Genomic DNA, 12,116 nt, shown 5'->3' on the forward strand with positions numbered 1-12,116 from the left:
TCCGCCATCTGTGCATTCAGCGCTGTACAAATCAGATGGGGGAGCAGCCTGGAGGAGTTTCTCCGCAGCACATCCACTTGGAACTCGGAGGGGGAGGAGAGTCCAGAGGCTGGCTCTGAAAGGAAAGGCACACCTGGAAAACAGGTACAGGAAACAGTAAGTTGATGCAGAAGAACCGCAGGCGTGAGGTGCCTGATCCTGAGCCATGGAAGTCAACAAACTTTGCCAAATTGTCTTTGACTTCGGAGCAAGGGGGGGGGCAGGATCAGGCCCCAAATGTCTGGGTTCATGGAATTTTTTCCATAGTAGCCCTTCTCCCTGCAAAACAATCTAGAGAAAGGCAATAGCCTCGCCCGCCAGTGGACTCAGGCAGAGGGGGAACGAGGCACAGCAGGCACGAGACACCCCCTCCCGAAAGAATGCAAAGGTAGGGGGGAGGGAATCCCTCCTGGCACCAGACACACATGCAGAAACCCCCAGCGCGAGCCCGTGCGAATTTGAGCCAGGGTAGCGCGGCAGCCCATTCACTTGCAAACGAAGGCCGCTGGGAGGCATGTTCGAATCCTCCACCCCAAGGGGCGCTTGCAGAGGCGGCTTCCCGCAGCTGGGCGCTAGCCGTGTCGCAATGGCTGCGGAGACTTCACACGTCATGTAAACAGGCGGCGGGAGCGTTTGCTGTGCTGGCCGCAGAACTAGCCCATTTGGACGAGCTCTTAATTAATGGGGAGGGAGGACTTGTTGGGAACGTGGGTGGCCGGGCTGTGTCCTAGGCATCCAGGGGAAACCTAACCGGGCTAAAGGGATGCATGAAATATAGAAACAGCACAAACCAGTGGCTGGGTCACCATGCCCGATCAATTCCCCATCAGGCATTCTTCACATTCCTAATTTAAATAAATAAAACGATCAGTGGGAGTTGATCTTAACTTTGCTTAATATCAGTGGCAAAACTACTGCCTCGCACAGCTCCAGCATAAGCACTGTGTATTGCAACATTATCATAGCATGGGCTTTCTTAAAAAATAAGGCCCTGCAAAGAATTATACAAACGCTTAACTTTTAGGGTATGTATGTGGATAGCACCAGGAAAATCTGATGTCATGTTTATTCAGGGTTGGGTTCTCAGGGTTTAATTAATAAACAAAGAAAATATTATTTATTATCATTATTATTTTAATTGACAAAACTGATCTATGGTGTCAATAAAAATTAGACATGAATGGACCCCTGTTGTTACAGTCACATGCATGTATATCTTTGAAAAGTACACTACCCAAATGTTAATTTTCATGCTATTATAATAATAATCCCTACCTCTGCACATTGCTTTTCACTGGCACATCTCCAAGGCCACGTCTAGACTATAAGACTCTTTCGAAAGCGAGCATTTAGACTGCAACCACTTCTTTCAAAAAAGCAAGCCGCTTTTTCAAAAGAGAGCACCCAGGCAGTCTGGATGCACTCTTTCTAAAAAGCACAGTTTGCATTCAAGAACGCCTTTTTTTGAAAGAACACCTTTTTTTTGGAAGGTGTTCTTCCTTGTAAAATGAGGTTTACTGCGGTCAAAAACACTGCCACATTCTTTCAATTTAATTTAGAAAGAATGCAGTGGTAGTCTAGACTCGGGAAGTTTTTTTTTTTTAAAAGCCCACTTTTTGGAAAAAACCCTGTAGTCTAGACACAAGCTAAGTGTGGTAGAGAGAAAGGAGAAAGATTTGTTTTCTAATGAGATTTAGAAAAGAAACAAAGTGTTAAATTCAGCCTGGGGCAAACAGTTCCCACTGCCATTGCTCGGAGCAGAGCGAGGTTTTGAGCAGTGGTAGAAATAGGGGGATGATGGGTCATTGACAAGCCACCTTGAGTTATACCCATTGGCTTGAAAAGGCACCACACATACACCTAGAAGCCATGGTGGTGAGACGGCAGGGGTGGAGGAAGGATCACCTCTGAGGGAGGTAGATTAACCCAAGAGCGTCTACACAGAAGTGCTACGCAACTGTAAAATTTCAAGGGCAGACAACCTTAAGCCATCACCCACTGTTTGAAGTTCCTAAGCAGGGGATTGCACCTTGCCAGTGGTAGGCCCCGGTAAGTGAAAATTAGCACTGGATGAATAACCAATTTTTTAGTGTGGCAACTGACTTGAAAAATTAGAAGTCAAAAGTTTCAGCTCAAACCAAAACAATGTTTATTTAATTGCTCAATGAAATAAAAGCTGAACATTTTATTTAGGGTTGCCCTAAAATGAAAGGTTTTTCCCCTCACTTTCAAGATTTAAAAAATATTGTTAATGACTTTATTTATTATATTATATTATATTATATTATATTATATTATATTATATTATATTATATTATATTATATTATATTATAAAAATTGAGGGAAATGCCAAAGCAAAAGGTATTTGTGAAATGAAAAGTCAAAACATTTCCTTCTGGAAATGCTGAAATGAGTGACTTAATCTTTTCAAAAAAAATTCTACATACAAAACCCCCAAAACTTAAAAACAGCCAAAAGTATTTGCTGAAGTCTATCTGAATCCATAAATAGTTTCAGTTCCCCTGAATCTGCATTTTTTTTAGTGAAAAAATTATTTGCATGACAAAATCACCCAGCTCTAGTGGAAATCTCTCCCTCCAACTGTGGAAATCCATTTGGAGTCCATCTGGCCTCCCTTTCTAAAAGCATCTTAAATATGTTTTTATTTTGGTTCCATGGTGTTTTCAGGACATCATTTGGGCCCAGATCCATCACTAGAGATAGGTGTAAGCTTAAAATTTCAGACCTGGAGTTGGACTCTCTCTTACTCATGCATACAATTAAATAGCTCTGCAGCTTTAATTCACAGTATTATATTATTATTATATCCAAGTCAAGGGGCTGCGTATACATTATAAATATACCCAGGTCACAGTTAGGAGCTGTGTAAATTAGGAATGTGATGCTTACTGGTTCTGGCTAGACTAACATGGCTACATCTCTATAACTAATGAGAGCTGAAACTGGCTGCTCCAGCCCATCTGTGGCAGGCGGGGGGTGGGGAGAGTGGTAGGGGACTGGCGGAGAGGCTGCTTCAGCCCAGCCAGGCTGGAGTGGCCCCCTGTCCGCTTCCCTTTAATCGATTAATTTGTTAAACATCACATTTAACTGATTAACCAATTAAATGGGATTTTACATCCCTAATGTTAAATAGGATCTAGCTCTGCTCCAGTATCCACATGCCTTGAGTCTGTGTCCTAGCTTTATCCCAGGGTGTATCTAGACTACAGGGTTTTTTTTAAAAAGTGGCCTATTTTCAAAAAAACTGTTCCTGTGTCTAGACTGCTGCTGCATTCTGTTGACAGTAAATCAAAAGAACGCAGCGGTTTTGTCGACAGTGGTAAACCTCGTTTTACGAGAAATAATGCCTTTTTCAACAGAGATCTGTCGAAAAAAGGTGTGTGTGGACACAGGGAGCCAGTTCTTTCGGGAAAAAAAGGCCTCCAGGAAGAAGCCCTGGTAGACAGTCCAGCTTTTACATGTTGAGCACTTATGTGGTTCCTGGCCACAGCCTCTTAAAGGCACAGGCACCCAGACACTATTTGATCTGAGGAAGTGGGTCTGGCCCACTAAAGCTCATCACCTAATAAACCATCTTGTTAGTCTTTAAAGTGCTACATAGTCCTGTATTTTGTTGCACCCACACAGGCATTGCTGTCAGGAAGCCAGCCAGAGCATCCGAGCCAGCCGTGCTAGCCATGTCCCAGCCTCAAGGGCCCCCAGGACAGTGAGGAGAACCCACCCAGGGGCACCAAAAGGCAGGCACCATCCTGGTCTGGCCCAGAAATTCAAAACCTCCTGGAGCTCTGGTCCCAGGAAGAGGCCCTGCAGTCGCACTGCAGGAATGCAGACATATATGGGTGCATGGCCCAGGGACTGGCCAAGAAAGGGCATCACCCCCGCACCATGGCACCAGTGAGGGCCAAGGTGAAAGAGCTGCGGCAGGGATATGCCAAGGCCCGAGACCAGAGCTCCCGCTCCGGGGCAGCCCCACAGAGCTACCCTTACTACCAGGAGTTGGAGCAGATCCTGGGCGGTGGGGAAGCCCAGACTCCACTGAGTGTGGTGGAGTCCGGGTTACCCCACTGCATCGTGGACCGACCCCTGAGGGAGGACAACCAGGCAGGAGATGCAGGAGAGCAGCACCCGGAGGAGGAGGAAGAGGAGGCAGCAGGGACCCTCTCCCAGGAGCCGGTCTTCAGACCCCAGAGGCCTCCCAGGCATCCATGGATATCGGGGAGGAATCACCAGGTGAGTGCTTTGAGAGGTCACCACACACGGCGGGTTGGCAGTGCGGGGAGTCATCTAGTCCCATTGCCACTGTGGGGCCCCTCTGATGCTGTCAGGCCACTGCCCAACTCACATGTGGTGTCACATGTAACACCCCTGAGTCTCCTGTCCAAAGGAGAGCCCCTGAAAGCCACGGCATGCCCTCGGGGACAGCAGGGGTGCACACAGACAGTGATTGTCTCCTCTTTTCCTCCACAGCTGGACCCTCTCCCCAACAGGGAAGCACCACACCCACCCCACTACCATCCCTGACCCATGGCACCCGCAGGCACTGGAGGGTCTACACGGACCTGCTGAAGGAGCATGTAGTATCCCTGCAGGACCTCAACAGAACCCTTCAGCAGAGGATGGAGGCAGAGGCCGAGTGGCTCAACAGGCTGCTGGATGAGCTGGTCCATCAGCGCAGTTCGATCTGTGCCACTATGCAGGAGGCCCTAGCCTTGCCTGCCCCTGTCACAGGCACCACTTCTCCTACAAGCCAGGCCCCATCTCCCCCAGCCCTCCCTTCCCCCCCAGCCCCTCCTACTCCTGAGCCCTCACAGGCCCAACAACTGCCCCCCCCCACCGCATCCTGCCCAGGCCAGGACTGGCTCTTGCTCCACCCGAGCCCAAGGCCGTGGCGGTGCCAGGATGCAGGAAGGTGGCAGGACCCTGCGATCAGGGAAGCAGAGGCCTACTTGAGCCCCCTCCCCACTCCAGGTTTTCATCCTCTCCTCCCTCCTCCATGTTTTCAATCCCCTACCACCCCAGTTAAAGGACATTTCAGTTATATAACAAAATCTTTATTTTTGAGTGACAGATTTACTTTGTTTATAAACAGTTGAACAGTAACAAGAAAAAGGTGGTTTATACACGGTTAGCACATTTTCTGTACTGCTAGTGTTTCTAATAAAAATCAGTGTGTGTGTACAAAGAAAACCGGGTGTGTAGGTATTCTTTATGGGAAGAGGGTGAGGGTAGTGGAGGAACAGGTAGGGGTGGGCCAGGCCAAACGCCCATGGGGGAGGCCCTGAGGAGGGTCAGTGGGCTCCTGAGAATCTCTCCCTCAGAGCCTCTTGGATTTGGCCACCAGACTAGTGAGCCTGGCGGATGGCAGCCGTCCAGGGCTGCTCAAATGGCCATCAGCACCTGTCCCCCACCCGAGCAGGGAGGCCTCCCCTTTCCTCTCCACCAGGTTATGGAGGGTGCAACATGCAGCCACCACCTCCAGGATGTGGCATTTGCCCATCTCCAGGTGTGCGAGGAGGCAACGGAACCTCCCTTTCAGATGGCTGAAAGCGCATTCCTCCTGGATGTGAGCCTGGCCAAGATGCATGTTGAAAAGCTCTTTGCTCACATCCAGGTGGCTGGTGTAGGGCTTCATAAGCCATGACATCAGGGGTAGGCCGCGTCAGCCACTATGCACACTGGCATCTGCACGTCCCTGAGCGTGAGGTGCCATATAGGGAAAAATGTTCCTGCCTGCAACTTGTGGTACAGGTAGGAGTTGTGGAATATGCAGGCATCATGTGCCCGCCCCAGCCACCCGACACAAATGTCCATAAAATGTCTCCGGTGGTCGGTCAGGGCCTGCAACACCATGGAATAGTAGCCCTTCCTGTTTATAAATTGGGCTGCTCAGTGGGGCGGTGTGTGGATTGGGATGTGTGTCCCATCGAGGGCTCCTCTGCAGTTTGGGAATCCAAGGGTGGCAAACCCGGTGACGATGTTGTCCAGGTCCCTGAGACAGTCGAGTTTCTTCAGCAGCTCCACATTGATGGCCCTCACCACCTGCAGCAAGAGACAAATAGACAGACAGAAACCAGGGAGTTAGACAGGTTACCTAAGCGCTTGGGAGGAGAACCCTCCCGTCCCCCAATCCACCCCTCCCCTTGTCAGGATGCCCCCCGCCCCCACATCAGCGCAGGGTTGGCCAAGGACCGGGCTCCAAGTGCCACTCCATCCCTCACTCCCTCTTGCCCCTGGATAATCCTTACAAAATAGGGAGCTAAAAAGTTGACGTTAATAAATTCAACCTTGTCTCAGAGTGTAGATATGGTCTTAAGTTGCAATATGCCCAGGAACAAAGACTGACCTATGTTCTCTCAGGAAGATGGTACCATCTTGTAACAGGGACTTTATAGCATAGAGCAGTGGTTCTCAAACTTTTTGACCCATGGACCACCTGGCTCAATGAAAATCTTTCCACGGATCACCAGTTGCTAATGGAAACTTACCATTAATTACATAATTATGCCCAAGCCATTTTGCTAGTGCTGCAGCTAGGAGGAACAGTTTAATTTAAATTATTAAACAAATTAAGCATTTTAAAGTTCTCTTAGTTCATCACACTTCACTTTAAATAATTTAAATAAAGTAAAATATTAATTTATGTCCAACACGAAAGGCTTCAATGTTTCCTTTATTTATGGCAGGGGTAAGAATGTTACATTTAGATTAATCAATATAATTTGCATTGACTATTTGATTAGTTGATAAGGGCACCTTCTCCTTTGAAATGTAGCAAGAGCTCTGCCCCTCATGCTACGTTTCAATGTTGGAAGTACCATGGGGAGCATGGCCAGTGGTGGCCTGCTGCTTCCGCACTCCCTGCTCAGACTGCGTTAGCTTGTCCAGTTGCGAGCCGTAGCTCTTGGCCGCCAGCTCAAAGTTGCCTCCTCAGCCATCTGCAGCATCTCAGCGTGGGGCCCCGCACCTGGCTCCATGCTGCTGCCCACTCTGCTTGCCAAGCCGCCCTGCCCCCTCCATCTCCCCAGCCTCGTGTGCCCTCCGAGCAGCAAGCCAGAGCTGGTGCTAGAGCCTTGTGGCCTGTGTAGCTGCAAGACTGCAGCAACAGTTTCAGCTTCTGGCTCAGAGGTACGTGGAGCGGGGAGGTGAAGAAAGCCCAGACCCAGCTCGCAGAGAGAGGCAGATCAAACTTGAGGCTCCAGCAGCAGCACGGTCTCAACCGCTGTGTGGGGAAGCAGGGGGGACGACCACCTGGGAGGTGGCTGCAGATCACTAGTGGTCCACAGACCACACTTTGAGAACCACTGATACAGAGACACCATACAAAGCCAGGCCTGTATGTACAAATTTCCAGGGGAGGGGGCACTTTTTTTGTAAATGTGGGCTGCAAGGGTGTAAATGCACCCCCATGGTTCCCCAAGCAAGTGGGAGAAAAAGCCCCAGCCTTCCCTGGCCAGCCGGAGCACGGGGGAGGGAGGATTGGGCAACGCCCTGCTCATTCCTTCCCCTGGTTGGCCAGAGCATGTCTACTTGGGGTACCATGGGGGTGCTTTCAGACCCTTTGCAGCCCCCTTACGTACGAGCCTGAAGCAGTTGTCTGACTCTAGCACAGAGGGCTGTGTTTTTCTAACATGTATCACAGATAAAAAATAGCCCCTTTTCTACACTGCTCCTAAATTCAGTTATGAGCTACTATTGTTGTTGCTCCTAGGACTTTGCCTGGAGTGTGAACTGCACCCTGTCAGTCAGAGCAGAAGTCATTCCTTTGGTTTTGTTTGATTTTTCCATAGATAGAAAGGAATGCCCCACCTTGCTGAGCTGCGGGCAGAGAATATTATAGTTTGGGGGTCAGCGAACTCAAGCCAGCCAGAGCCGTGGAGAGCCCCAAAATGGGAGTTTGGCCTGAGTGAGGAGTGTCTGACAGGCTCCTCAGAACATGGACTTTATCCATGTACTTATTGTGCTTCTGGGCAAGCATAAAAAAGAGGTACAAAATGAGGCACAAAATAATGTAAAATTAAACCAAATACAAATGAAAAGACAAGACAAGCATTTCCTAGGCTGTGGAGAGCAAACCATACAATCAAGGTTGGAACTTCTTAAATTTAAATTAAAAAAAAAATCTCAACCCTACTTTGCAGCCTGGCCTCCCACTATTCCGGCCCTGGGCTCCCCTCCATCCTGCCCTGTAGCCTCCTGCTATCCCAGCTCTGGGCTCCCCTCACAAACCTGCCAGTGCCCCTCAGCCCTGCCCTGCAGCCCCCTGCTATTCCAGCCCTGGGATCCCCTCACAGCCCCGTCAGTGCCCCTCAGTCCTGCCCTGCAGTTCCCTGATATTCCAGTGCCGGGCTCCCGTCACATAACTGTACTCAGTGGTAACCCAAGATTCCCCAGTGCTCGATTCTTCTTAATCCACCTCCCACCCCCTGGCTAAAATATCCCAAGATGAGCAGCAAAGAGTTTGTGGATGGAAGACAGGCTTGAAAGAGTAACAAAAAGTTAGCCTCAGAGGGGTAGCTGAGTTAGTCTGTAACAGGAAAAACTTAAAAAACAACAAATAGTCTGGTAGCACCTTAAAGACTAACAAAACATGTAGATGATGTCATGAGCTTTCATGGACACAACCCACTTCTTCAGAGGACACATAAAAATTAGCCTGTCATTCTTTTTATAATCTTATTTTCCTTTCTCTGACTCCTTGGGGAAGCAGGTCAGAGAAAGGACAAAGCTCTCTCCCTCTATTAACATAGGCTTCTGATCACCTGAGAATTACAGGATAATTGTAGCCCTTTGTTAACAGTGGAGATGCAGTCTCAGGCCTAAGCTGTCACTGGCAGGTAATGAGTGTGAAAATATGCAGGCAGGAAAGCAAATGGACAAACCCCAGGGTCAAGAGTTTGCGGGGTCTGTTCTTTCATTATCATCCACACTGACAAAGTGGTTTAATTCCACATTTCCTAATAGACTGGATAGACTGGAATATCGAGCCCAAAGGAAGGCATGGACATAGTGTTATTTGGAACTAGGACTGAACAAAGTTCTGTAGAATGAAATGTCAGGACGGTCTTACACCAACTGTGGGCAGAGGGGCAAGATATAACCTGGAGGTCCTTGGGTACACTGTGGATTTCCTGAATTTTCCCCACCTTTTCTATTGCATCAGTGTTAGCTCCTAGAGTTACAACTGTGGGAACACGCTTCTAGACCAGCTTCTGTGATTTTATCATCAGATCAGCTAGACCTTCTCTAATCTGGGTTACATGATATATGGTAAGAATGCCTGAGCTGCACTTATGCTACAGTTTTCATTACTTGCATCCTGAGCAGAGCTGCACCCATGGGTCCTAAATTTCCTAGCGCAGACAAAGTCCAAGAAGGGCTCCCCCTAAACCCAGGACATATATGATCCATTTCCCAATCTCCTGCCATAGTTGGGAACACTGCCCAGTTTACCCCAGACATGCTCCACTGAGGCCTGAAGAATTGGAGTTATATTGCTGTAATTGCCCAGTATTATTGCCCACATGACCAGTTTATTCGGGTATGTCTACACTACAAAGTTAATTCGAACTAACAGCCGTTAGTTCAAATTAACTTTAATAGCTGCTATACATGCAAACTGCTATTTCGAATTTAATTCGAAATAGCAGAGCTCTTAATTCGAACTTGGTAAGCCTCCTTCTATGAGGAGTAACGCCTAATTCGAATTAAGTAGTTCGAATTAAGTGCTGTGTAGCCACTTAATTTGAACTAGCTGGAGCAGTGGTCTACCACCTTTTTACACCCAAGATCACTTTTTAAATCTCAGAACAAGCGAAGATCTACTGGCCCACCCCTTCCTCGAAGCCCCGCCCCTTCCTTGAAGCCCTGCCCTCTCTATTCTCCTCCTGTCCATCACTTGCTATTCCCAGCCCTTACTTACACACTCTGATAAACAGTTTATTTTTAAATTATGTGATACATACAATTAAAATCACGTGTTTATAGTTATGAAATAAATGGTCTGTTTTTTATTCATGCTAGTTAAATCTACAATGAAGCATTTATAATTACACATTTTGTGGGGACAGAGTTCTGCGGCTGGGGGCAGAGTGCCAGTGGGGACAGAGTTCAGGGAGTAGGGACAGGAATGGGGACAGAGTTCTGTAGCTGGGGACAGAGGAGTGGGGACAGAATTCTGTAGCTGGGGATGGGAATGGGGACAGAGTTTGGGGAGTGGGGACAGGAATTGGGACAGAGTTCTGTAGCTGGGGACAGGGGAGTGAGGTCTGGGGAGTGGGGAGCAGGAAGTGGGGACAGGGGGCGGGGTGCCAGTGACAGCAGAGAGTCCCCTGCATCTGCCTCCTCCCAGAATTCTCCCCCTCCCCCCCCCCGCCCCAGAGGGAAACCAGCACATGCCTCCTCTGGCCCCGACTCCCCTCCTGCCCCCGCGGCGCAGGGAAACCCCTTGCGTACCTGCCCTGGGGCCAACCCCCCCTCCCATGGCACGGCCAACCCCCTCCCCTCCTGCAGTGCAGCCAAACCCCTGTGGGTGCCTGCCCCAGGCCAAACCCCGGGGCCGACCCCCGAGCCCACGGTGCAGGGAAACCCCTGTGCTCGACTCACCCCTCCGGTGCCGGTGCCCCCTCCCACAGCACACAACAGAGCTGTGGGAGGGGAGCAGCCCGCGCACTTCCCGAACAGGACACAGGTGCACCCAGGAGCAGGTGCGCCTGAAAGTCAAAGAGCTGCAGCAGGCATATGCCAGGGCCACCAGGGGTGGCGCTGCAGCAGGGGCTGCCCCCTGCCCCTACTTTCCCGCCCTCGACCAACTCCTGGGGGGCGGGGCGGTCCATGCCAGCCCGGGAGGCAGCAAGCCAGGACCGGAGGGCCCTGACCTGTGCGCACTGGAGGGGCCACCACCAGCTGTTCCGGCACCAGAGTTGGCAGGGTCGTCCAGAGAGGCCATACCGGGTAAGTGCCAGCACTGTCCCCTGCCTGGGTAGGTGGCAGGTAGGGAGACCAGGGACCGCGCATGTGGGCCATGCCTCCCACGGAGCACGCAGCCACCTGTGCACGTGCGAGCACATGCCATGCCACCCTTGGGCTGGTGGCTCCAGCTGCGTGACACCCAGGGGGCATGACCCAATAGACACATGAATGTGTGAAGAGACCTGACATGCTCCTGACCCCGGGGCGGGACCCAGCAGGGGACATCTACACAGAGGCAGGGGACATCTCCTCCCCACCTCGCCGCACTATACACGGCACAGGGGCATGGGTGCGGTCTTGGGGCAGCTCCCAGGCCAGGGAAGAGCCAGACATCCTGACCATGGCCTCTGTGCAAGCACAGCGGCTCTGACGGTGCTGGGCATGGTCACCCTCACGTCACGGGGTGGGGGGAGTGTTGTGACTTACGCTCTGCAGATCCAAGATGCTCTACACATTGGGTTCAGAATTATTATCTCACCAGCCCCCTTTCTGTAATGGTTTAACAGCACAGAGAAACACTAGGCAAACAATTAAGGGCTGAGGATAAAGAATAGCTTATACTTATGTCCTGTTGAAATACCTGCACATTCCGATTCTTTCGAAAAATGCTAGGTGATCTCTCAAGACCTCAGGTAGCCAGAGCCTCTTTTGTATCTCATTCAAAAGATGGTACAATGAACTCTACATCCACACTGGGCCATTTGGGTTAGTGGTTGTTCAGGGAAGAATGCCCCCTACTGAAGCAGGGCATGGTCTCAGTACTGTTTCAGAGGAACTTGCTCCTTAAGGCTACATGTACACTGAGGAGCTATTTCAGGATACCAGTAAGCCTGTTGTTTTGAAATATAACAGGCTCGCTACTCCGATGTCCCTGTAAACCTCATTCGACAAGGAGTAAGGGACGTTTCGTAATACTGGGTTATTTCAAAATGGACTGAAAATAAGCTACACAATAGTTCAAATTGCATAGCTTATTTCAAGCTCCAGGTGCAGTATAGATGCACTCTAAGGAGTCATCCACACTGCAACACCCATATTTTCCCTATATCTCTCGTCCAAGTACTGACCTACATAGATCCTATTTATC

General features: G+C 49.8%; 1 protein-coding gene across 1 annotated transcript; it reads left to right on the forward strand.

Moving 5' to 3' along the window:
- LOC142826752 (uncharacterized) lies at positions 1 to 5,333 on the forward strand. Its single transcript, XM_089776203.1, has 3 exons — positions 1 to 144; positions 3,689 to 4,291; positions 4,529 to 5,333. The coding sequence occupies exons 2-3, from the start codon at positions 3,905 to 3,907 to the stop codon at positions 4,580 to 4,582; spliced, it is 441 nt and encodes a 146-aa protein (XP_089632329.1). The 5' UTR covers positions 1 to 144; positions 3,689 to 3,904; the 3' UTR covers positions 4,583 to 5,333.
- The last annotated feature ends 6,783 nt before the right edge of the window (positions 5,334 to 12,116 follow it).

Source organism: Pelodiscus sinensis, chromosome 1 (assembly GCF_052426305.1).
Source record: "Pelodiscus sinensis isolate ZL-2025 chromosome 1, ASM5242630v1, whole genome shotgun sequence".
NCBI lineage: Eukaryota > Metazoa > Chordata > Testudines > Trionychidae > Pelodiscus > Pelodiscus sinensis.